Here is a 27,234-nt window from a genome sequence, read left to right as displayed (position 1 = left end):
TATATGTATGTATGTATATCTGTGCGTGTGTGTGTGTGTGTGTGTGTGCATGCGCCCACAAGAACGGTTGGAATTGGTTAAATATATCATTTTGATTGGGGGTAGGGTATATTCATGTCCAAATTAATTGATCACGTTTGTCAAGTTTTGACTGTGGGTAGAATCATATTTCCCAGAGCAATGAGGAGAGTTATAAAAGAGGAGATGGCTCCCACTTACAGAAACTTCTATCTTATAAATAAACAAGGCAGACACACTAGGAAAAAAAAAAACCATAAGAATACTTAGAGATGTTTGAACAAGAGCAATGTACAAGAGCATTATCTTCCCTTGAGTCTGTTATCCCCTTCATGCCCTGTTCAATAAAGGGCAGAATGTCAACTCTCTAGTACCGTCCAAGGGGATCCCCAGGAAGAGAATGTTCGAGGTGTCCAGCATGATGCGCCGCATGAGGGTCAGCACGTCGATGTAACCCAGTTCGTTGCTGACCTCCTCCAGCCTGTCCAGATGTGTTATGATGGATCCAACACAAACTGTCACCATGCGCACAAGGCCAGGGCCAGACAAAGCTGAGGGGAACACATCAGAGAGTGAGTCACATGAACTCAGGGGCACGCACAATCAGGTTATTTTGGCCTTTTCTGGTTGGAGTTTAACTGTACACGATTTTTTATTCGGTAACTTGGCAGAAGTTTTCATGTTCTTTTTTATACTTTTCTGCATTCTTCTAATATTCTACAAACATGCATCACCTTTACGGGAAAAGTGAATGAATGAATGAATGAATGAACGAACGAATGAATGAATGAATAAAAATCTTATTTTAAACAAATTCAAAATTAAACTCTTCTTCATGTGTGGCAAATCATTTGTGAGACTGCAAATGAAACCTTTAGTACTTGTAGTCATGAATCACACATCAGTGGTGTTCCATATTTATTGTATATATATTTCTCTAAAGAAGGTTTGGATTTGGCCAGGGAGATATTTATTTTATGTTTCAGCAGGTGGCAAGGTATTGCTATCGAACTACTCAGACTGGACCTTAACTATTGATCTAAAGTGCTTCCTGTTTAATTGTGGTTTATGTGGTTGAAAATGCTAGTCTTAACAAATTACCAGAAGTGTTCTTCTCTTGATTTTGGCTTCTTTTCAAACTACTTCTAGATTTGTCTTACTTAACCAAGGTTGTGACAGCTAAACAATTTTTTGTTTGCATACCAGTCTTCCCCACTGGCTGGGAATTCTTGAAGGGCAGTGACAACCTCCTATTAGCACTGTCCTTCAAGTCCACAGTACATGGTGGCCTTCAAATCATATTTGTCAAATAGAAGAATGAACAAATGGAAGGATGGGCGAATAAATGAGTAAAGACAGAGTGAACTGGCTTTGCTCTAGATCATCTGGGCAGCTAGCGGGTTGTGGTGGTAGGCAATCTATCCAGAGTTTAACTCTTAAGGCTCTCCTTTCTTTGTTCTATTTTTTAAAGCTTTCTTTAAGAGTCATCTCTCCAATTTATGTCTTTTGTTATTCAGGCTTACCGTTAAAGTCAGAGTTCTTGAAATAGAATGAAAAATCGTGGGGAAATTTGTAGCCATAATTCTTTCTTTAAAAAAAAAAAACAACGGGCGCCTGGGTGGCACAGCGGTTAAGCGCCTGCCTTCGGCTCAGGGCGTGATCCCAGCGTTGTGGGATCGAGCCCCACATCAGGCTCTTTCACTATGAGCCTGCTTCTTCCTCTCCCACTCCCCCTGCTTGTGTTCCCTCTCTCACTGGCTGTCTCTATCTCTGTCAAATAAATAAATAAAATCTTTAAAAAAAAAAAACAAAAACAGTTGCACAACAGAAACCCCTAAAGGCAGACTTTGCAAATAAGAAAGGAAGCCTGGTGAGCGGTTCTGGATTCTTAAGATTTCTACTTATATATAAAAAGGAAGGTTCGGTTGGTAGCATACTTTCTGACTTTAGGAAATACCTGGCCGATATGAAAGACCAGGCTGTTGTTTCTTGGGTGACTATCACATTCAAAGGTGGGACCAAATGATTCCTTAATGACTCAGCCCTTTGTGCGAAAGGGTTGGCTTCGAATATCCCTGGTGGTTTTGTCCCAGACAGATGTATTGCCTCTATGTCCAAGAGCTGGAAGCCACGTTTCAAACATATAAGCAAAATTTAATATCATTGCTTATAGGCAGTGGTATGATGTAGATATAATTTTAATTTTTAAAATGTGTGAAAAAGTACTGAATCTTATCCAGGTTAAAAAAAAAAATGAGCAAGAAATCAGCGTAATTCCTTCACTATGGACAATTCTCTTGGCAGTTTTAGGAAACACAGGCTATTTCTTGCCCCTCTGCCTTCATCTCTCTGGGATGGGCCATTGCCTAGGCTGTACTTCACTATTTCTCCATAGATATGCCCAGGGAATCAATGCCTTCATTAATATTACTACTTTAGATACCAAAAAGTACCCTCACATTTTTGCTATATCAGGAAAACTAATGAGGAACATAACTCTAAAAGGAAATTCAAGAAATGCCTGGGGGGCACCTGGCTGGCTCACTCGGTTGGTTAAGTGTCTGCCTTCAGCTCAGGGCATGGTCCTAGGGTCCTGGGATGGAGCCCTACACCAGGCTCCCTGCTCAGCAGTGAGTCTACTTCTCCCTCTGCCTCTCGCTCATGTTTTCTGTATCTCAAATAAATAAATCTTAAAAAAAAAAAAAAAGGGAAATGCTTGGGACTCTCATTGATTACTAAAAATATCAGACACAACAGGGAACTTTTAATAAGCAATTAGACCTCTCTATTTTTTTTTAGACCTCTTTTCTTGGTATTTAATCTGAGTAGACTTGTAATGTTTTTATTAGAAAATCTGATCTTCTATATACAGGGCTTATCTTAAAAAAGTGACAAAGATTTTTTTAATTGATTTCAAGTGCCCTAGATTTTACTCTTTTTTAAAAAAAGATTTATTTATTTATTTTAGAGAGAGAGAGTTGGTGGGGGGAGGGAAGGACAGAGGGAAAGAGAATGTTAAGCAGATTCCGGGCTGAGAGCTGAGCTTGACTCAGGGCTCGATATAATGACCTGAGATCACGACCTGAGCCTAAACCAAAAGTCAGACACTTAACTGACTGCACCACCCAGGCACCCCAGATTCTACTCTTTTAACATCTCTTGCACTGATGACTTCCCTTCCACCCACCCTGTATCACTGCAGTCCTAACTATTCTCACTGCTCATAGTCATGCCTTCTGTCAATGAATCATTCATTCTGCTATCAGAGGAATTTTTCTAAAACACAAATATGTTCATGTCATTTTGCTTAAAATCTTGAATGATTTACTGTAGCTTTTGAGATAAACTCAGTTCAGTGCCTTCCCCTTGGCCTCATGCCTACATGTATCCATGGCAGGCACAATGGCCTACTTGCAGTTAGTTCCCTGGACATACAGTGTTGACCTACCCTTCTCTGTCTTGGAGTATCCTGTTCTTTCCTTCTGTGGAATGCATCTTTGTCCAACTTTCTTAATGTAGGTAGCTTTTACCTTCTTTCAAAACTTATCATAAGCATCCACTCCTCAAAAAGCTTCCCATGACCCCTCAGGATACTTTAGATGGCCCATTTTTTCTGTGCCTTGTAGCACTCTGTACACACCTCTTGCATAACATCACCTAGGATGATATTTGGTGATGTATTGATCTGCCACTCTGCCCCTCCCCCTATTATAAATTCCTTGAGGGCAGGGACCATGTCTTGACTATCATTGCATTCTGGGTACCTAGCTCAATGAGGAGAACACAGTAGTTGGTTAAACAAATGAATGAGTTTAGAAAATTCTATTAATCTAAAAATTTTAAAATTCTTTTGAGTATGGGAGAGTTAACTGCTCCTAAATACTAGTTCCCATGTTCCTAATGTGCCTGGGCCAAACAGCAAAGTAAAATAAAACTTACATTTCATTTGCAACAACATGGATGGACCTAGAAGGTATTATGTTAAGTGAAATAAGTCAGACAGAAAAAGATTAATGAATAGCCCATGACTTCACTTATATGTGGAATCTAAAGAACAAAACCAATGAACAAACAAATGAAGAGAAATAGACTCATAAATCCAAAGAACAAACTGGTGGTTGCTAGAAGGGAGAGGGTGGTGGGACGGGTGAAATAGGTGAAGGGGATTAAGAGGTACAAACTTCCAGTTATAAAATAAATAAGTCAGGGGGATATAATGTACAGCATAAGAAATATAGTCAATAATATTGTCACATCTTTGTGTTGTGACAGATGGTGACTACACTTATTGTGGGGAGTATTTCATAACATGTATAATTGTTGAATCACTAAGTTGTACATCTAAAATTAATGTAATACTGTATGTCAACTATACTTCAATGAAAACAAACAAAAACCCACATTTCTATAGGATCTTACAGCATTATTTCATGATGTCTTCATAATAACCCTAGAATTAATGTTCGGTTGTCTTTATCACCTTTTGTGGAGAAGGAATACCAAAGCTCAGAGAGGCTGAGTGACTTGTCCAAGTTCATATAGCTAGTAAAGTGGCAGAACTAAGACTTGAACCCAAACTTATAATCCTGAGTCCTATACTCTTTCTGCAGTTTTCTAAGGCATGAGAAGATTGATCTGTCCCAACATGAGTGGTAGGCAGAATAATAGTCCCCTAAAGCTGTCCAGGTCCTAGTCCCTGGAACCTCTTAATATGTTACCTTACATGGTAAAAAGGATTTGGCACATATGATTCAAATTAAGGACCTTGAGATGGGAAGATTACTGTGGATTATCTGGTTGGCCCCAACCTAATTACCTGAGTCCTTGAAAACAAAGAATATTTCCCAGCTGATGTCAGAGTTAGAAAGTGACTGTTGCTAGCTTTGAAGACAGAGGAAGGGGCTCTAGGCCAAGAGATGCAGGTGGCCTCTGAGGCTGGAAAAAACAAAGAAACAGATTCTCCTCTGGAGACTCCAGAAAGAAAGATGGCCCAGCCAACACCTTGATGTTAGCCTGTTGAGACCCATGTCAAATTTTGGACCTGTAGAACTATAAGATAATTGATGTATTGTTTGAAGTCACTAAGTTTATGGCAATTTGTTACAACAGCAATAGGAGGCAAATAGAGTCCACGAAAGTGGAGTCTACAATAGAGTTGTACCAAGTCTTGGTGATGGGCAATTCTGTAGAGGGAATCAACACTCAGCTGGGACAGGCATAGCTTCTCCCAGTCTCAGTAGCCACATGGGAGGCATCCAGGTTCACTACAGAGGCTGACTAGAAGGAAGAATATTGCACAGTCAGACCTAAGACCCATCTAGCCTCAGATTCTATCACTGACAATGTTTCCAGGACATAATTATCTTCCTTGATGTTGATGTCAAAGACTGGTCATGTGTATTCCCCAACCGCTTCATTTCCAGCAAAATACAGCAAAGGGGGAAATCACTAGATAAGGAGCCTTGGGATCAGCTCTCTGCTTATCTATTGTTTGCTATGTTGCCTCAGCACAAATCACAACCTCTCTAGGACCGCATTTCGCCAACTATAAAATTCAGAGACTGGATGAGATGACGTATACAGTTCTTCCTAGTTCTAAAATTCTCTAATTTTATTTGCAAATTGCTTTCTGTTCAAACATCTGGGATGTCAGTCAATGATTCAGCAAACACATTGTTTGACTATGTTTAAATCAACCATGTGACCGACACACTAAATTCTTGACTGAAATGATCCTAAGTACAGAGCTCTCTCTCTTCTTCACGTCAACAGAATTGCTTTGTGCGCCAACAGGAAGAATGGAGTTTGTGGTGGTTTAAAATGTAGGCAGTGGCATTGTCTTCTGGGCCACCATTTACTAATTTGGGGACCTTGGGTAAGTTACTGAACCTATTTATTAAAGCTTCAGTTTTCTTATGTGTAAAATGTAGGTGACGAGAGCATTTACCACATGGGGTTGCTGTGGGATTAAAATATCAAGGAGTTAGAACAGTGCCTACCAAATCTTATCATTTCAAAATAAGTGAAGCAGCAGACTTTGAATTCCAGGAAAGGGGGCTCAGTTATAGACAAAAGAGCAGAATGTCGCCAGCGCCTGATTACCTTTGATGAAGAAAGGCCGAACGGCTTTCCAGAGTGTTGGATTGTTGTTGAATATGATGCCGTTTTCATGCATGCCGATGCACTGTAGTCCAAGTTTGCTGCCGAATCGGGAGCTGTAGTGACTGTGCTTCATTATATGGAACATGCTGGAGGACCTGCAGAGACAGCAAACCTTGGCATTAGTTTTTAAGGGTCAGGAGAACTCATGGTGATGATTTTGACTACCAGGTGGCTCTCTTAGCAAATGCATGTTAATCGAAATGCAAGGCCGGTCGGTTAAGCGTCCAACTCTTGGTTTTGGCTCAGGTCACGATCTTGAGGTCCTGAGATTAAGCCCAGGGTCGGCCTCCATGCTCAGTGGGGAGTCTGCTGGAAATTCTCTCCCTCTCCCTCTACCTCTCCCCCCACTCTCACTCTCTCCCCCTCTCTCTAAAAAATAAATAAATCTTAAAAAAAATAAATGCAAGATGTTCTAGGATTCATATTGAATAAGCATTTGTTAGCATCAGAACATCCCTCTCTAGTTGAAATATTCCTACCTACTGTGCACACACGCGCGCACGCACACACACACACACACACAGACCCCATTCCTTATTTCGTATTTTTTTCCCTAACTCCAAGTCTCCAAAATACTGCTCACTACTGGGGTCAGAACTGCAAGGCTTTGAGAAGCTGAGCGCTCCACACCACCAGAGGGTCCCGAAAGCCTCCAGCCCCAGTCCAGATGCTGCCAACCCCTGCAGGAGTGAGTCTCAGAATCCTGAGTTCCTGGAATTGCCCACGTCTTTTTCCATTTGGAACCGGCAGTTCTGCCTCTTACCACCTATCCTCAGAATCTCTCATCAGGCCTGGCCCCTCCAGTGGATATCCTTCTGGGTTTGAAGGGCATCTCCTGGGCATTCCTGGCTCTGGGATTAGCTGGCTGGGCTGGGCCTGGAAGGCTCTCTGTGGTGGTAACAGCTGCTATCTTGAGGCCCTGCATTCCATCCTGACTCATCAAAGTCTCCAGGGTCACAGAGTTCTTTCAGGACATAGGACATGGTGAGCCATTAGATAGCCCTTGAGGTAGCAACACTGGGACCTTGCCAACGGGCTTCCTTGAACTTCTCAGCTCCTACTCACTGTTTTGCCTCCATCCCTCTCCATGCCCAGCTTTTAAGGCCTGGGAAGAACTAGGAAGGAGGAGGAAGCTCCTTCGTCTCTCCTCTCCCCACCTATTTCCTCCTCTAGTAGCTGCTTCTTGCCCCCCACATTCCACGGGGGTGATTTGGACTTGATGAGGCACTGAGAGTTATGAAATGTTATAAAATTCTAGCTGAAGAAGTTATAGGAGGCTGTACATGTGAGGGGAGTATTACCTTCTTAGGACAGCGGTGCAGAATTCTTCTGTAGGGGGAGACTGACTCGCTTTGTTGAGAAGATGTTAAGACTGCTTAGAAGTTAGCCTATGGCATTAGAAGGATAAATGGGTAATTTAAATAGTAATCAAAAGGATAAAGGACAAAGTGATAATTATTCTCTTCAGGATAAATGGTAGGTGGCTTTATTGGAGGGTGGGTGCACGCAGCACGGGGAGGGTGGGGGAGGAGAGCTGAGATGAATGCTGTAAAGAGTTGGAGAGAGAGGACTCCTGCCTCAGTGCTCAGCAAAAGAAGTCTGCAGGGAATTTATGAAGTTGAGAATTATGGGGTAGATGGAATGAATTCATTTTTCACCTGCCAAGAGAAAAATTAAGAAATGCCACAGGTGACTGCATTTCCTGTGGCATGGGCTTTGGCTGGAAAATACGTTCATGCAGGGCCCAGAGGGAAGCAGGTTAGCTGGACGAGGGCTGAGTGACGACTGAGGCCATGGACCTCATGGGTCAGGAAACCGGAACTCCAAGATGGCATGTGCTTATAAGCTATGTGGCTAACCCTTCGTAAGCTGAGAGAGATGAACCCTACATGAAGACAGACAGGACAGTGTTTACTGAAGGATGGAGAAGATAAACAGGACATGTGGTGCTTATATGTCTATTATTTTCATAAATGCCAATACCATATTGTAGGTGTAGAGCAGACATAAACACAACTTGGAAAAATCAAATGAGAGTATCTAAAGGATATGGAAGAAAGTTAGTAGAGTGAGGATAAGAGGCAGACAAAACAGTGCAGAAGGGGGAGCAGCCAGCCAGACCCCAAAATCCTCACCCACAGGGGTGCATGGTCATGGTTGAATGAGTGAGGAAAGGGAGGTCACACATCAGTTACTTCCTTCCAAGGCCCAGCCCTTCCATACAGAAGGCTGGGGACCCTTGGAGGCTTGCGACCCTCCAACATCTCTGTGCTGCTGAGTAGATGTTAGGAACACAGGATACACAGAGGACCACAGAGTTTGTGCTCACAAAGTCTCATGTATTGTCCTTGGCCTCCCTATGCTAACAAAGCATGTTCCAAGTACATGCATTACCCAGACTCCTCTGAGGTACATGATAACAGGCTCTTCAGATCACAAGGCTGATGTCCCAGTATTTACATGTGGACAACATGGCCAAATGCAAATTCCCCTTGGTAAACTGTAAGCATCAGCAGATTTACTTCTCTCCATATATATTTTTAGCAACTTCGAAAAATTTCCACTCAAGTATATTCAAATGGATTGCCATTTTTCTTGGAGATAGGGAGAAAAAGTGAGCAGGGTTTGGGAGTTAAAAAGAGGGGCAGAGTAGTTAGCAGAGGAGGAGTAGAAGTTTTTGGCATGCAGCCAGGGGAGGTGTGAAGAAAGGGAAGGCAGGGTAAACTGTCAGGAAATTTGACTTTTAGCCATGTTAATAGTGCCAGAGCCCGGCCGTGTATAATTGTTGTCTACCTGTATACGCTCTGGTGGGGATTGTAGGCAAACTTCAAGTGACATAACCCTTGACCTTGGGGCTTTAGAACTAAACTACTCAGGTCTGCCAGGTAAGTTAAAATAGAGCCCCCAAAGCTTTGGTTTCACCTGAGGATTATAAATTACTCCATGTCTCTGAGACCAGAGTAGAATTCAGAGGCAGAGATCATAAAATTAGGAAGGGACTAAACATTTGAGCAGAGGATGAGGAAGAAATTAGGCACATTATTGCAAGAAAGCAAAATATATTTATAAACATCTCTCTGATACTGCAAAACAGTGAGAACCTGGGCATTTTTCTGGTGTGGGAGGGATAGAGGGGGGAACAAAAAAAGAAAGTAACAGCATGGTTCTTTAAATGTGCAAATTCAAAATACATAAAATACCATCCGTGTTATATTTTAGATGCTGTAATTTTTTTATTTTGGTGAGCTCAATATTTATACAAGTTTGCACGTGTTCATTGCGACTTTGGTTCTTCCTCTCCACTTCTCCACTGAAATTTTGTTTCTCAGCTGCAAATCTTCCTACCATGTGGTATTTCTGAACATGTAACCGTTAGAGATGGGGAGTGGCCATTATAGTATATGCACCTCTTAAAGTTGATACTTGGTTCCTAAGTGGATGACTTTGCCTTAACGAGGTTGTTCAGTTAATGCCTGTGAAAACACATTCCCAAAGAAGACATCGGACCAAAGGAGCTGTGCTCTGGCTGAGATTAGGCTGCGGGCTAAACATTAGCCAAACCCTCACATTTATGATGGTTCCATAGTCCTATTTAAATTTTAAAAGAAAGACACTAAAATAATGGCAGTGTCAAGAAATGAAAACAGAATTATTATATGAATAAATTGTGTACTAATTTCTTTCAGAAAAAAAAACCTTATTTTCAAATCAAAATACTCTCCATTAATTCAACTATTCTCTTGACTCAATTCCAGATAATATTCATCAAATGATCCCTGAGTTTTGGGCAAGTTTTTCTCTCCCTAGCAACAAAAATAAAAACAAAAATCCAGATGCTTTTGTTTGTATTCCAGGGAATTAATTTGACTGACAAATAACTAAAATTTTGTCCTGTATAGAAAAATTATGCTATAAGAGGACTGAAAAGCTTATTAATATATTTCAGCACTTTAGCTTCTCTTACCTTCCCTTACCTTAGTCTATAATGACAGCAGAAAGTAATTTGTACATTCTTTATTCACAGATTCATATCTAAAAATTTTAAGTGCTCAGAGGTAAAGCAAAACACTATTTTTTTCTGTTCTCCTAGAGATTTTATACACTGCATTAACCACATTAGCCTGCCCATTAACTTTGAGGAGTTACTAATCAATTTTAAAAAGCAAACAAAAGACCCCAGACTTAAACCCAACTAAATGTGTATTAGTTAATGAAGAGCTAACTTCAAACATAAATGTGTTCTTTAGGGGGCGCCAACATCTCAGCGATTTTTGAGTCGGAGGCTTGGACTTGGCAAGGGACAAAGACGGAAGTGATACACCCTGCAGGAGAAGAGTGACCAGAGGCAGGTGAGCAATTTAAAACCAAGTCTTTGATCAAAAGTAGGCTGGCTTTATCTAACCAGAGTAAATCGAGAAAGTGAAAATTAGAAAGTTGGTGAAGAACAGGGATTCCAGCCCCGAGCTCTCAGGGCATTCAGGAACACAGTAGAGAACTTAACTCCAGCCTTTTGGGCCAGCCTATAATACCAGTTAAGGGAGATGTTATCCTAACTGGGACAGTAAAGATTTCTTACCACTCAAGAGAGACCAAGAGAGTCCCCAAGCTCAGAAGGGATAGTGGGTAGTGTAAATTGTATGGTAACTGGGGTCGTTATTCTTTTTTCTTTTCTTTTTTCCCTTTCCTTTCTCTTTCTTTCTTTCTTTCTCTCTTTCTTTCTTTTTTCTTTCTTTCTTTCTTTCTTTCTTTCTTTCTTTCTTTCTTTCTTCCTTCCTTCCTTCCTTCCTTTCTTTCTTTCTTTCTTTCTTATTTGAGTATAGTTGACACAGTGTTACATTAGTTTCAGGTGCACAATATGGTCGTTCAACCAGTTTATACATTATGCTGTGCTCACCACAAGTATAGGGCTATCTGTCACCATACAGTGCTATTATAATACCACTGACTGTATTCCTTATACTGTACCTTTCATCCTTGTGACTTCTTCATTCCGTAACTGGAAGCCAGTATCCCCCATTCCCCTTCATTATTCTTCTTTAAACATAACTGAAGTCAAAAGGCATTGCCAAAGATGGCAAACCTATTGTCTATTCAAAATGGAAAGTAGCCAGAGTAAGCTCTTAGGTAGTGAGGAGGAAGCCACCTTCAGTTCTGAATTTACAGGACTCACACTGGGGCACCTGGCTGGCTCAGTTGGTGGAGCATGGGACTCTTGACCTTGGGGTTGTGAGTTCAAGACCCATGTTGCGTGTAGAGGTTACTTAAAAATAAAATCTTCAGAAGAATAAAAAAATTTTTTAAATACAGTCTTCAAAAAAAAAAAATGACTCACACATCTGTGGCCAGGTTCAAGAGTGATGAGTGCTAGAAATACGGAAACTAATGGAATAATTGGTACCAAACATTTAAAATCACTTGCCTGTATGGACCTGTTTTGTGCCTGAGCCTTATGGTCCATTGATCCCATTGCCTTTCCCCTGTCCTTTGCCCCTCTGATGTCCTCACTTATATCACTTACCCAGCTTAAATACTGGAGTCACTGCAAGAGAGAAACAATCTTTATAACAGAGAGATCTGCCTGTAACCCAATGATCACAATTAACATCGCTAATAGTGGAACAACCTTCTTCGTCTCTTGATGTGATGCAATATGAAATGCCTAGTACTACCAAGGAAGTATCATGACAAAAGAATTTAACCTGAATGAAACTGAGCCTTCAGACGTAATTTTCAGTTTATAAGAAATACAGGGAATAGAGGAATATGTTAAGTGACACCATAATGTAACGAGAGAAATTCTGAAATGTGGAACATCTTATAAGATAACAGACCTGGTCTCTTCAAAAGGTCAGTGTCATGTGGTGCAGGGAATGGGAGGACTGCTCTTTCAACTTTCCTGTTCCTTTGAACATTTTCTTAATAGAAAGTTAGGAAAAAACCATTTTATTGTCCGTTGTTAAAATCATTCTCTTTCATGCATTCTCAACTCCCTTGACCCTCTCCTTGCTTTGTCACAGTTGCCTGGTAAAACGTCACTTCTGGGTAAATCCAACTCTTAGCTTACTCTCTCTGCTTGCCCCTGGCAGCTGAATGCGGCTGGGAAAAAAACCCACACATGCACATGTTCGTACACACACACACACACACACACACACACACACACACACAGGTCCCAGTTAAATTCAAGTGGGCCCTTAGTGCAGCTGACAATTCTACATTTCCCCAAGTCCATTCACTCTCACTGTTCTAGTTGACTATTATATCCAGCCTTCTCTCTCTTTAAATATTCTACTTCCTCAGTCTCAGCTAAAGACTTTATTCCCTATTTTACTGAGGAAAAAGAAGCAGCTAGAATCTCTGCGAGCTCCAACTATTGGGATCCGTGCTCATATATTCAAACTACCCAAACTTACTGTGGATGAACTTCCAAGTCCCTATGCAAGACCAACTCCACTTGTCACCTGGACCCCCTTTACCTCTCACCTGGCACACCACTTTCTCTTCCATCAACAATTTTGCTCTGTAATTCTCCACTGCCATCTCAACACACATGTTGTAATTTCTCCTAACTTAACCAAGACTCCTTGGACCACACATCCCTTTCTATTTCTTTGTTCCATTTCTCTGCTGCCTTTACGACAAACTCCTTTGGAACAGTTCTCTACACCTGCTGCCTACAATTCTCTCCCCTTATTCTATACTATCGTCAGACTTTTGCCTTCACCACTCCACTGAAACTGCTCTTTTCAAGGTCACCCATGACCTCCCTGTTGCTAAATGCAACAGTCAAATCTCTCGTTCACCAGGCACTATCTGGCATGGTTGACAATTCCATCCTCCCTGATATGCGCTCATCACCTGGCTTTCAGACAGCCACACTCTTCTTGTTCTCCCTTATCTGGCTGTCCTTATCAGCCTCCTTTTCTAGTTTCTGACTATGGTGGTGGTGGTGGTGGGGTTGTCTAAAGACTCAGACCTTCCTTCACAACATCCCACTCAGCTGTCTACTAGGCGTGTCAAGTCAAAATATCCCAAATGGAATCCTGATTTCTCCCCATCCCAAACTTGCTCCACTTATCTGAGGTAATGATACCTTCATTTTTCTAGGTATTCAAGGCAAAAACTATGCTATCACCTTGATTCTTACACCCAACATCAAATCTCTTAGCACCTTACTGGCTTTGCCTTCAAAATATACCTAGAATTTCACCTCTCATCTTACAACCTCTACTGCTGTCACGTGGACCAGCCATCATCTCTTGCCTGACTGCTCTCTGTGCACTCACCCTTGTCCCTTTAGCACCTATTCTCAAAGAACGTGGGTAGAATGGGGTAGAGTGTGGGTAGAGAAGCTGGGAATGTGCTGAAACAGGAAGGACTCAGATATGTCATTTTTCTCCTCAAACTCTTCAAAGGCTTCTCATCTCATGCAGGGTAAAATTCAGAGTTGTTACAATGGCCGACATAGTCCAACGTGATTGGGTATCCTAATACCTCTCTAATGTCATCTCCACTATTCTTCCCGTAGCCACACTGGTATCTTTGGTGTTCCTTGAACATTTCAGACAGGCTCCCACCTCAGTGCCTTTGTACTTGCTCTTCCTTTCGTCTGGAATGCTTTTCCTCTACATCTCTGCATGACTCATTCCCTCACTTCCTTTAGGTCTTTATTCAAATACTATCTTCTCAACTAGGCCTGCCTCAACTGCCTATTTATAGCTGCACTTCCATCCTTGCAACTAGCCCTCCCCACTTTAGTTTCCTATATAGCTCATATCTACCTGATGGTAGTGTGAGCAACCATCGTGGTGGGACTGTCCCAGTTTTAGCATTAAAAGTCCCACATCCTGGGAAACACCCTAGTCCCAGAAATACCAAGACAGTTGGTCACCCTACTCGTGTACTGTATGTTTTACTCATCTATTGTTGGTATATTAACAATACAATATATTACTCTATGAGGGTAGGGATATTTGGCTGATTTGCTCACAATACCCAGGGTACATAGTTAAGTCCTCAATAAATGTTTATTTAATGAATGAAGGGAGAGCCAATAATGATTATATGATAGGATCATCCAGTGCTTAGTATATAGTAAATTCTCAATAAATGTATGTTGAAAGAATACACGAGTGCATTCCCTATAAATGTACACATGATTAAGACAAATATACAAATATAATCCTAATTAGTATGTTAATTACTAACAGGTTTGCAAATATAACCCTAATTAGCATGTTAATTGCTAACTCCCCTTTATGGACGCTACCCATATTCTTTTTTTTTTTTTTTTTGGTATTCATTACAAAAACTAATATAGGCACACAACATATAGTGTCATGCACAGCATCTGTAGACCCTCTTTAATTAAGAGCTCACCTGCTTGGGGAACTGTGCATACTTTATCTACCAAGGACAAGATGAACTTTCCCCCAGAACTCCGAGCTGCTCAGACAACATCCTGGCAGCACTCGGGCCTGAATCTCCCCATGAAATTCTGCAAACTCCTTCCCTGCCACCCCGACTTTGGGACTATGCTGGTAGGAAAAGTTGGACCATAATCTCTACTCAGTTGTAATGACTACAGATCTCAAACTTTTCAAAAGAAAAAAACCTGGCAAACTATTCAACTAAACATAAAAAGCTTTCTGAGGTCCAATGGGGTATTTTCAAGAGGCACGGGTAGTTCTGGAAGGGACCTGAAGAGCAGGCAAGGGAAAGAGATGGGGACAAACATGTCCTATTCCCTCAGGGAGCTCAGCCCTTAACAACAAAATTGAGCGGCTCGGAGGCAATTAAGGAGAACACAAAGACTCCAACCAGTGAAAAGCCTGTGAGAACAGGACGAGGAGAGAACTGGGAGAGCTGGGGGAAGGGCAGGATGGGTTGTGTGCTCATCTTGAGCATGAATCAGCACCTGAATTGGTCGCTGAGGTCACTTTCTTAATGCAGACAGCGCAGTGGTCAGATGCCACCCTGCACTGTCACAAGGATCCTATTTCAGAAATGGTTTTGGGCTTCCAGGATTGGATCCGGGGATCCACGTATGTAGTATCTGTTCTGGTCCTCTGGTCCTTTGTCCCATTCTTCACTCCGGTTCTTGTCTTATACTACCATCACTTGAGCTAGACTGAGGGTAAGATGATAGAGAGAAGCATTCCAACCCTGCTTAGCTGCTCCCCTCACCCCAAGGCAAAGCCCCCTGGTGCCAGAAGCTGCTCTCCTGTCTCAGGCTCTGCAGCATATTGGCATTACTTGGGGAGCTCTGCACACACCTGATGCCTGGGTCCCACCCCCAGAGATTCTGAAAGCTGGGGTGTGGCTGGGGCATTGTTCGTTTTTTTTTTTTTTTTAAGATTTTATTTATTTATTCGACAGAGATAGAGACAGCCAGCAAGAGAGGGAACACAAGCAGGGGGAGCGGGAGAGGAAGAAGCAGGCTCCCGGCAGAGGAGCCTGATGTGGGGCTCGATCCCATAACGCCGGGACCACACCCTGAGCCGAAGGCAGATGCTTAACCGCTGTGCCACCCAGGCACCCCGGCATTGGGGTTTTTAAAAGCTCCGTGGGTGACTTTAATGTGCAGCCAGGGTGAGAACCTCCGCTTTAGATCCTGAGCTATAGGTGGAGATCCTTTTGGATAACCATCCTGCGGGTCACTTCCCCTGTCTGCTGAGGAGGGCTGGAAGGCAACTCGCCATGCCGCTATGTCGGTGGTTGAAAGAACAGGTGCAAATGTCCCAAGCCCCCAAGCCCTTGTGTCATCAGTCCCAGGACATTTTGAGACTATAGACCATTGCCGGAGTAAGTAAAGTATTGATTTTTAAAATGAGTACTTATCGGGGCACCTGGGTGGCTCAGTCGTTAAGTGTCTGCCTTCGGCTCAGGGCGTGATCCCGGAGTCCTGGGATCGAGCCCCACATCAGGCTCCTCTGCTGGGAGCCTGCTTCTTCCTCTTCCACTCCCCCTGCTTGTGTTCCCTCTCTCACTGGCTGTCTCTCTCTCTCTGTCAAATAAATAAATAAAATCTTTAAAAAATAAAATAAAATAAAATGAGTACTTATCAAGTTCACCTAAATCTGGCTGACCAGAGTAGCCCAAGAGAAGTAAAATCCAAGGGTAATTATTGGTCCCCCACTCCCTTCTATCAGTTATTTGGTTCAAAGAACTGGGCTTTGAGATTACCATGATATTTTATGAAATGATGTGTGTAATCTTGGCTTGAAAGAAATCAGTGTAGCTTCTAGAAATGCTTCATTTGCCTCTGGGTAATAGTCCATGTATCTGGACAAAAAATTCTAACGCATCAGTAAAACCCTCGTTGGTCTTTGTTTGTGGGTAGAGCCCTGTCAGGGAATATAAAAACTCATTAATGACACAATGTTGGCATATAACATTATTAAATATCCAGTAAAGACAGCTGAAAGTCCAGTGAAATGTGCTCTCTTTGAAATTCTCCATTTTCTATGATCAATAAATAAGAAAACTAGTATTTCACAAAGCTAGTTCTGTACAGTTGATGCCTGTTTGATTAATCCTGGATGAATTCAATCTGCTAAACTTATCCAGAAAATGTAACAAATCATTGTTTTGAACAGGCAATACTCCTGGTTTATTAAAGATCACTCAGCTGAGACACCTGCCCACAGTCATAAATAGAATAGGAGCATAGGAATGGCATCTTTTTCTACCGTTTTGGTTTTTTTTCAAAGATATTATTTATTTATTTGACAGAGAAAGAGACAGCAGGCAAGAAAGGGGACACAAGCAGGAGGATAGGAGAGGAAGAAGCAGGCTCCCAGCAGAGCAGGGAGCCTGATGCGGGGCTTGACCCCAGGACCCTGGGATCACGCCCCGAGCCGAAGGCAGACGCCCAACGACTGAGCCACCCAGGTGCCCCTTATCCAGAAAATGTAACAAATCATTGTTTCGAACAGGCAATACTCCTGGTTTATTTAAGATCACTCAGCTGAGACACCTGCCCACAGTCATAAATAGGAGCATAGGAATGTCATCTACCGTTTACCCTTCTAGAGGGGCTAGGAGCCTGCACATTAGCAAATTGGTGCAGATTACTTTCTCTCAGGTATTTTGTTTTGTTTTGTTTTGTTTTAACTGCTTGCTTATAGGAATAAGACCAAAATCTTAGGAAAGCAGGAAAGATAATGCCTCTCCCTAAAGTATGTTTTGTCAAACTCAAATCCTTTGGATTGTAAGTTTCCATTCACTGCTCAGAGAAATTTCAAATAGTTTCCCAGCTTTCTAGAGTTTCCTTTTCTATGTACCTCTGGGTTTAGGCAAAACCCAATTACTCCACTTGTCTGCAGGGTTAGATTTTTACCTGGGAATTGCTCACCTTCATTTGAGTAGTGAAAACACAGTCTTAGCAACAAAAGCATCAAGATATCAAAATGAGTTTGTTTGTTACTTAATAGAAAAAAACACAGCCTTGGTTTAAAAAAAAAAAATCTGTCTCCGATTATTAACAGACTCACTTGCTAATAATGAGTGTTTCCTCCCCACATATCCAGACTCTGATGAATTCTCCATACATCTTGTTGTAGTAGTTGCAGGCACTGCCAATGCCCATCCACAGGAACCTGCAGTGGGAAATGAGGGGCCCAATCCCCATACAATAGCCGGGACCTAGGAGAGTCATCAGACCACAGTCAGCATTTTAGCAAACACCAAAAAAGAGCAACTGCTTTATGTTATTGCTGTTTGTGTTTTCTTTCTTTTTTTTTTTTTTTAAAGATTTTATTTATTTATTCGACAGGATAGAGACAGCCAGCGAGAGAGGGAACACAAGCAGGGGGAGTGGGAGAGGAAGAAGCAGGCTCCTAGCGGAGGAGCCTGATGTGGGGCTCGATCCCATAACGCCAGGATCACGCCCTGAGCCGAAGGCAGACGCTTAACCTCTGTGCCACCCAGGTGCCCCATGTTTGTGTTCTTTTCTATCTAACAGGTCTTTTAGATAGATATACCTGATGTATACCTGTGAATCACGAAAAAAAAAAAAAAAACACGAACAAGCTTAACATGAAAAAAACAGTAGTTCCGTGTCTGTACCACAGTAGTTCCATTTGGTCTCAATCATTTCAGTCTGAACAAACCAGGGTCTGTGTCTGCTGTTTTCTTGCCATGTTGAACAGTGTCGGTGAGTTTTAAATACAAGTCAATCAGTCCATCTAGTTACAAGCATGGAAACCAGGACGTGTGACAAGCTGACAGATCTGTTTGGCTGCCTAGTTTTGTCTGAAAACTTTTGGTTTGCATGCCCCAGCTGACGGAATGGGCAGATTAGAATTAGGTTGTAGTTTTGGTATAATCTTTTTAAGGGAGAGACATGGTCTACAAAGATAATGTCCAAACAAAGAATATCATTTTTTTTTCCTTCAAAAAGGACACAGTTTAAGAGAAGAATCCTAAGGTAAATCTCATTAGGCAAAAAAAAAAAAAAAAAATACAGCTAAGCATTGAGGAATTAGGCAATGAGTCCGATCAGTGTCTGGACTAGAATTTGGATTCAGTGATGTGGTTTTTACTCTACAGCAGTGACAGCTCATATCCTTGCTTAGATAAAAAACGGGGGAATTTACTATTGCTTAGACCAGAGAACAAACTTGGTAGCTTGATTTTACTGGTGGTGGGAAAAAGTTAGACAAAAACTTCTTGGAATGGTTTTAGGAGTTTTCCTGTGAAGTAGTGGCTTTTTTTACATCAAACCTTTCTCCTTTAATTCCATTCCAGTAGTAAAATAGGAAGCCAACATACACAGCTGTTTGAAACAGTGTTCTCACTCCAGGGGCAAGCACCGTGTAAATAAATCTAGATAATCTAAGCGTTTGCTTAAATCATTTAAATTGGATGTTAAGTCCCAAATTCAGCAAATAAGATTAGTCCTTTGTAATAGCTGGATTAATGGGAATAAGACTGTCAGGTTTTTTTCTTTAAAATGAAGGTCTTTGGGACACCTTGGTGGCTTAGTCGTTGAACATCTGCCTTCGGCTCAGGTCATGATCCCAGGGTCCTGGGATTGAGTTCAGCATTGGGCCCCTCACTTGGTGGGGAGTCTTCTTCTCCCTCTGCCTGCCACTTCCCCTGCTTGTGCTCACTCTCTCTCTCTGACAAATAAAATCTTTAACGTGAAGGTCTTTGGTAATATCTATAGAACCAAAACATTTTCAAAGGGTTCTTCTTAATCTTCTGATTGTTCTGCTAACACTGTATTGTAAGTAGATGACTGACTTTATGTTAAATAATTTCATTAAGTTCTTTAAAAGATTAAAACAAGCAAATTTCAATATGTATTTCCTTAAAAGGTCATCAGATATACAGATCTCTAATCAATTAAAATGTACATAGTAACAAACTACTTTGTTGGGTATTTACAGCTTGAAACGTTGTAGATGCCTAATAAATGTTTCCTGGTGAATTTTTTAAAGTCATTAGATATGTGTGTATAATATAAAGGATGGAGTTTTAAATATCATCCTCATTTACAGTATTTCAGGTTGTATTTACATTTTGGTAAAATGGAAAAATATTGTTGTATCATGTACATTTAGTCCATGGGAGGTCAGACATCCGGCTATTTGGAAATAGACTCACTCAACAAACGTTTACTTTGCTTAATATGTTAGGCCTATGAGGAGTGAAGACATACAAATGAAAGGCTTCACTCTTCATTTTTTTTTTTTTAAAGATTTTATTTATTCGACAGAGATAGAGACAGCCAGCGAGAGTGGGAACACAAGCAGGGGGAGTGGGAGAGGAAGAAGCAGGCTCATAGCGGAGGAGCCTGATGTGGGGCTCGATCCCATAACGCCAGGATCACGCCCTGAGCCGAAGGCAGATGCTTAACCGCTGTGCCACCCAGGCGCCCCTTCACTCTTCATTTTTTATCTAACAGTTTGGTGCCATGTAGAAAGTCTTAATATTGGGGAACCACCATTCAAGTTTAAAATATGTCAGTGCAGATCTCTATCCACTGAAAAAGGGAAATGATGATGAACTTTGCTCAGGTTGAAAACCTGAGTGTTCTAAACAGAAGAGAATCCAAGTCTGGGGTCCCTAGTGATCAATCATGTGTCAGCTTAATTCATCCAACAAACACTTACTGAGACCCTACTAGGTTTAGACACTAGCTACGAGTCAGAGACTGGAGATGGAGTGATAAGCATAACTAGGTTCCCATCAGAGTCCTGGGCAGGAAAGGAGAGTAAAGGGGGGGGGGGAGAAAGTACAATATTGAAATATTATAACACAATGTGATCCTTTCATTTTCACGTATATCTTATACCCTCCAGCTGAGAAAAGAATGTCCTAGGAGGGGAGAAACTTTGTAGAATATTTGGGAATACTCTGGTTGCATCCGCATTAAGCTGCTCTCTGCCTCTCAGATTTGGGAATGCTGATCTGGGCCTGCAGCGGTCACGGGAGCCTCTTCCACACCCTAAGAGGAGCCACGGATACTACACTGCATTTTTTGCAGAAACAGCCTCCCGGAAGCCAACAGCTGGGACCTCTCACCCACTGGCCTAATCAAGAAGCCGTTGCATTCCATGCTAGGTGTACACCCTAGAGAAACCTGTGCACAGGAAGGCTCATAGCAGCACTGTTCACAATAGTCCCAACCTGGAGACACCCACACATCCACCAACAGTAGCGTCAGTAATTAAACCACGAGATGTTTGTGCTCCTGCATACCGTATGAGCTGTAGCAGCGAGTCACCACATGGACGAAGCTTACAAACACAACATCGAGCAAAAGAAGCAATAGAGAAGAAGTACTGTAGGACCCGATTGCTAAAACAATTAAAACCAGGCAAAATTAATCTGTATTGTTCAGGGATATGAAATTAGGTGGCAAAACTATAAAAAGCAAGGGAGTGATTATCACAAAATAGAAGAATGTTTACCGCTGGAGGCGAGAGAGGGGTATGATTGAAAAGGCACACGAGAAGTTTCTGGGATGCTGCTAACATCCTGTTTCTGGTCCTGTACTGTGATGACATATTTATTTGTGCACTTTTCTGTGAAGTCATTTTTTAATGGGAGAAAGGGGAATGTGCAGCCATGTCCTTTCCCCAGTGCCCCCCTCTGGGGACGTGGTGCCCAGGGCAGAGAGAGGCTCTGGGGGAGTGAACCCATGTGCAAGGTTGAGGATGGCTTAAGAGACTTAGCTCTGAGTCCCAGTTTCATCCCTTACTAGCTGTGCACCATCGACCCTCTTTAAGCTCAGTTTCTTCATTTGCAAAATAGGCATAAACACATCTACCTCACGAGAGTGCTAGGAAGATCACAAGAGAAAAGAATGTGAAACTGCTTTGTAAATTGTAACTAACTTAAGGACTTTCAAATCAGTACACCTTTTTAACTCCCCTTGGCATTCCCTGACCCTGAGCTTCCCCCAAACCTTTAAACCAAGAACCCAGAGAACCAGTGATTTGAGGAAACTGGCAAAAGGAGTTCAGAAGTATTGGTCAGGAGGAACCCCCCCCCAACAAAGCCAATTTTCTCACCGTAACTGCCCCAACTGGGCACCATGGGACATTAGTCTGTGCCACAAGAGGGTTCTGACCAGAGCTCACATTTTCAAAGGGAAAGCATGGAACGAGAAGCTACCTGGCTAGCAAAATGATCACCAACCTAGGATTTAGGAATTCCTGGTTGCCCCCCCTGCCCCCCACTCCCACTTCCTTTCAAGCTGAGGTGCTGACAAGACATTTCCTTTCTCTGGGTTTGAACCCCTCACCTGTAAAAGGAAGGGTTTGAACTCTGCGGTTTCCTATATTTGTCATAAGGGTTTGCTTGGGTAAGGCAGTTCACCTCTCTGGGGCTCAGTTTCCCCTTCCATCAAGTGAAGGGATTGGGCTCATATCTATGGCTCTCAATCCCGACTGCTAATGAAAAATCACCTGGGGAAGATTTTTTTATTTTCTATTTTATTTTATTTTTTATTTGGGGTGAGGGGGCGGTACAGAGGGAGAGAGAGAATCCTAAGCAGGCTCCAAGCTTAGCATGGTGCCCAGTGAGGGCTAGGTGGGCTCAATCCCACAACCCTGGGATCATGAACTGAGCCAAAATCAAGAGTCTGACCCTCAACTGACTGAACCACCCAGGCGCCCCAGATTTTTTTTTTTTTAAATATCAACGTGCAGGCCCTGCTCCAGACATGGCTGAGAACCACAGTACTATTAGTGTATGACAGCATGATGTTCCCAGTGCAGGAGTGGTGGACAGAGTCACCTAGGCTCCTGATCCAAAGCTTCAGGGCTGCCAGTTCTTGTGCTTGCCTTCCTGTAGGCTGATCTCCTTTTTCAAAGGTCCAAGGGACTTCTTCTAACACTTGCAACATAAACATCTGGGGGGACTTGTTAAAAAATACTCTTCACCTCACCCACCATTCATGGATCCTGACCTGGGAGCCCACTGTGGGAGAAGAAATCCAGTGAGGAAGGGGCTGTAGTGGGAAGGAACTCAAGTTAAAGGCCATGGAAGGGTCTTCCCTCAGACCCCTCGGGGAGTAGAGGACATTAACCGAGCGCTCTGCTTACGTGGACATTAAAGCAACCTAAAATACCAGGCTGAATCAGATAGACAGGACAGACAGTTCTCTGGAAAATTTTGGAAGAATCCAGACACAGGGCATTTTGCACCAGCTTCACATTCCTACCCTACATCACTCTATGATGAGGCCCACTACACTTGGAAGTGCATAGTGACTGTGCTCTTGAAGTAAAGCCTTATTGGGTATCTCATGGGAATGGGGATAGATGCCTGCCATGAAGAATTTTCACTGAAAACAAAAGAAATCATTGGATATTTCTGATAATTCTGAATTAATCTGATAGTGTGGAGTGGTAGGGGTTTCTATTGGAATTATCCGGATAATTATATGGTACTCTACTTTTGATTAATCCACAGACCTGTTGAAGATTCTATCAGGGTCTGATGTTCCAAGGGAACCATAGCGGTCCCCATTTTTCTTCCACTTCCCAGGTCCCAGCCAGCCCTTATGGTGGCACCACCATCACACCTACCCCCAAGAATAAGAGAAAATGAAGAGTGGGATGAAGAGAGGAAATAAGCTCAAGAAAGGAAGAGGGCAGAGCACATGGATGAGGCAAAGCAGGAGGGAGGAGGAGAGGAGTATAGAAGGCATTCCGGGTGTGCCCGGCTGGCTCAGTCGGTGGAGCACATGACTCTTGATCTCAGGATTGTGAACTCAAGCGCCACATTGGGTGTAGAGATCACTTACAAATAAAATCTTAAAAAAAAAAAAAAAGGCATTCCAGAGACATTTTTACCTTCAGAGCAACATTGGAATGAATTTGAATAATTAAAAAAAAATGCCTGGTTTACCTTGCTTCACCCCATCTCAAACTTACTTTTTTCTTTTCTTTTCTTTTCTTTTTTTCAAACTTACTTTGAAGGATACTTGTGCCAAGTCTACTTTCCTAAAGCAAAGCACAGACTGGAAGGGATTATCTAAGATATTTTTTGAAATGCTTTCATTTGAAATGTGCAGATAATTGGCATAAAATTTTTCACCTGAGTTTTTATTTGCTAACACTGCCATGGACTTCAGCCATTTCCCCATGTTTGCTCTTTGCCCTTTTGCAAAATTTTCTTTACCCTTGTGGACTGAAAGCAATCTCCTTAGTTACAGAATGAAATGACTGACTTACCTGGTATTGAGGACGTGTCTTCGTAATTCCAAACCAAAAGAAGAAAGCCAGTGAGCAGCAGGATTGGCATGGTGGCCACAGGCATGACTTCGGGCATCATGCTGGTGATGTTATAATGCATTGGGTTCAGCATTTTCAAAACCATCTTTTGTTCCTTGATCTCAGGAGAAACAACTTAAAGTCCTGTGGAAATCAGAGGAGCCAAAAAAAAAAAAAAATTAGAGAATCCGCCGAAGGGTACATCCAAGAGTCCCGTTGCTTCAGAGGATGCTGTAGTGCAGAAGTCAGCATTTGTTTTATAATGTGATTGGACACCTAGACAAGACAAACTTGTGGTTACAAGTCAAAACAAGCAGGCCAAAGGAGATCTTTTGGCTTGAAGTGCAGCATTTCTGACCTTGGTAGAGTCTCACGTTCGTTTAGACGCTTGGTTTGATAGAACCTTATCATCTTGCCCTTGAGTGGGTAGAGTGGCTGAATTCCCAATTGAGAATCAAATTTCTTACCAAAATACAAGAAAACGAAGCTCATTCCAGAGGTGGAGCCATTCTGGACTTCATCAGCAGATATTGCTCAGGCAATCTTTTTCTCTTGACACCAAATCAATTTTTGAAAAAGTAATCCCTAACCCCCTTCCTTGCTCAAAATTACTTCCCCCCCCCCAAGAGTAAGCTTCTCTAGCAAGAATAGTTGCTTGGGCATTGTTGAGGGATCCTCAGAGCCTCCTACTGGGTTCTGTGTTGAATTCAGTGTGACTCACTCAGAACGATCTTTCTCTATTGGCTTTAATAAGACTTAAAATCTCTTGTACCACAGGCTAGATGAAGCAGTGCCCATGGGGGCCAGTGTCAGAGGTAGTAGGAGAGAAGAATGAGAAAGGGAGAATCAAGGGAGAGGAGAAAGAGGAGGAATGGGGAAGGAGGAAGGAAAGAAAGGACAGAAAGAGTAGAATGCCGCCAGCGATAGGCTCAGGTGCCACTCATGCCTTGCCCACAGCAGCTAACCTCTTGTGCAAGACAGTTTTCAGTTTCATTTGCTGGTTCTGTCGTGTTTCTCAACAATGTCATGTTGAGTCTGTCTTTTCAGTAAGATTTTCTAAGACCAATACTCACAGAGGAGAGTTTCAGGGACGGTGGTTTGTTGAAGAGACCTAGACTGAATAAACTTGCATAGCAAGCCAAGAGCGACCATTCAGTGTGGTCCTGGTGCCAGAAGACTGCTCCGAGGATTACCCTCCCTTGGAAAGCGACCTGAGTTCGAAGGACTTGTAATGCCTCTGAAACAGATTTTGGCAGGATTTTATCCAAGGATAGTTCTAGATCCTTAACCAGAGCTTCTAAATGGATTTCGGATACTCTGTGAACTCCCTGAAATGCTGCATAATGTGTTGTATCTGCTCACCTGAAAGGAAAGGGAAAAGAACTTCCATCAGATTCTTAAAGAGTATGTAATTACATTTCTCCCCTGATCTATATGAGATCTTAAATATCCAGTTAAAAACCCATTTCTGGCAATTAGAGAAATTTTGTAATATATTTGAATTTATTCAGTTGCTTGATTCATATTATTGATTCATTGTATTGCACCATTTAAATAATTATAAACAGTTAAGTGCAAGGCATTGAAAATGCCTGCATATGTGTTGGGCAGTTTGGTTTTTCTTAAATATATATAAGATGAGGCTGAAAAGTCAGCAACGTGTCTGTTACCGTCCAGTTCCTTTGTTAATGAGTAGCTGCTCTGAACAGGTTGAATTTTAGGTATTGAACTTCCATTGTGGAATTTTTTACATCATTGTGAATAAGCTCCCTGTGACTTTATGACAGCCAGGACCCTCAAGGTTTCTGTTGTTATTGACGAGACCTGAACCCAAAGTTAAAAGTGTAAGTGAAGCGGAGTCTTGGTGGCTCAGTTGGTTAAGCGTCTGCCTTCGGCTCAGGTCATATTCCCAGGGTCCTGGGATCAAATCCCACATTGGGCTCCCTGCTCAGTGGGGAACCTGCCTCTCTCTCTCCCTCTGCTCCTCCCCCTTGCTCATGCTCTCTCTCTTTCTCTCAGATAAATAAAATCTTTTAAAAAAGTGTAAGTGAAGAAGGTGATTCAGACAAAAAGGAGAAGATGCAGCAGAGGAAGTGATACAGGCAGAAAACTTCACATTAAAGAAACTCTCAGGAAAAAAAAAATTTTTTTAGAAAAAATAAAATTAAAAAAAAAATTCTCAGAGATATTTCGCAGCATTGAAATCACAAAGAATAACATGCTGGAAGCTTACGCAAATTTATAAAGGAGTATGACAATTCACCAAGGCATAGAAAAGATGCTCCATCCTTATCATAAGTTATACAAAGAGGAGACGGCAGCAAGAGATATTCAAATACTCTCATTTTTTTTTTTACAAACAAAACACTTTTAAGAATTGCAGTGTTTCTGATGTTTACAGTGTATTATGATATGGATCTTACTATTTTTTTTGTTTCCATATACACTTAAATCCTGTAGTATAAGAGTTTTTAATGTTTCAACATAAATTTTAAAGGCCATGGAACACTTGTATTTTTTTCTCTCAATTTTCTTTTTAAGGTTTTATTTTATTTGAGGAAGAGTGAGAGCAAGAGAGCACAAGCGGGGGTGGGGTGCAGAGGGAGAGAGAGAAGCAGACTCCCCGATGAGCAGGGAGCCTGAGGCTCGAGCCCAGGACCCTGGGATCACAACCTGAGCCAAAGGCAGACTCTTAGCCTTAGCCGACTGAGCCACCCGGGAGCACTTGTCTCTCGATTTTTACACAGTTTCACTTTTTATGGTCATTGTTATGGTCTTGCGCTACTGTGTAAAGCAAAGACTGCCTGTATGTCTAAATGTTTAATAGGGTTTAGAAGCCTGGTTCCTCATCTTTCTCAAAACTATGTCCTAAACATGCCCAGAGTGTGAGGTTTGTTTTTTTTTTTAACGCTTATAGAGCATTTCCTATGTGTCAGGACATTGTTCCAAGTGCTTTACAAATTCTAACTCATTCACCCTCACAACCACCCTGAGCTAAGTAAGATGATCCCCATTGTACAGATGAGGAAACGGAGGTGTGATAAGTAGGGCACCCAGCTTGTTTGCTGCAGAGCAGGGATTAGAGTCCATGTAGTCTGTCTCTGGAGCCCATGCTCTTTTGGTTTTTCAAGTTTTTATTTAAATTCCAGTTAGGTTAACATACAACGTACGTTAGTTGCAGGTGTAGAACCTAGTGATTCATCACTTAATACGACACCCAGTGCAGACCCCATGCTCTCAATCATGCCATTTTGGTGCCTATTATGGGATTTATTTGGTCTCTACATTCAGGAACTTTTTGTTTGTTTGTTTGTGTTTCTGT

General features: G+C 42.0%; 1 protein-coding gene across 1 annotated transcript in view; it reads right to left on the bottom strand.

Moving 5' to 3' along the window:
- LOC103676745 (aromatase) overlaps nt 1-24,135 on the bottom strand; it is a 35,115-nt gene extending 10,980 nt beyond the window's left edge. The window contains exons 1-4 of the mRNA XM_008705965.1: nt 23,874-24,135; nt 17,676-17,826; nt 6,121-6,275; nt 393-569 (exon numbers count right to left, since the gene is read on the bottom strand). Of these exons, the coding sequence (XP_008704187.1) occupies nt 393-569; nt 6,121-6,275; nt 17,676-17,826; nt 23,874-24,018 (628 nt within the window). The 5' untranslated portion in view covers nt 24,019-24,135. The remainder of the gene's footprint in view (nt 1-392; nt 570-6,120; nt 6,276-17,675; nt 17,827-23,873) is intronic.
- Nucleotides 24,136-27,234: the final 3,099 nt, after the last annotated feature.

The sequence above is a fragment of the Ursus maritimus genome, unplaced genomic scaffold (genome assembly GCF_017311325.1).
Source record: "Ursus maritimus isolate PB19 unplaced genomic scaffold, ASM1731132v1 scaffold_35, whole genome shotgun sequence".
Lineage (NCBI taxonomy): Eukaryota > Metazoa > Chordata > Mammalia > Carnivora > Ursidae > Ursus > Ursus maritimus.
Note: the sequence above shows the minus strand (reverse complement) of the source record. Positions and strands in the feature narration are given on the sequence as shown.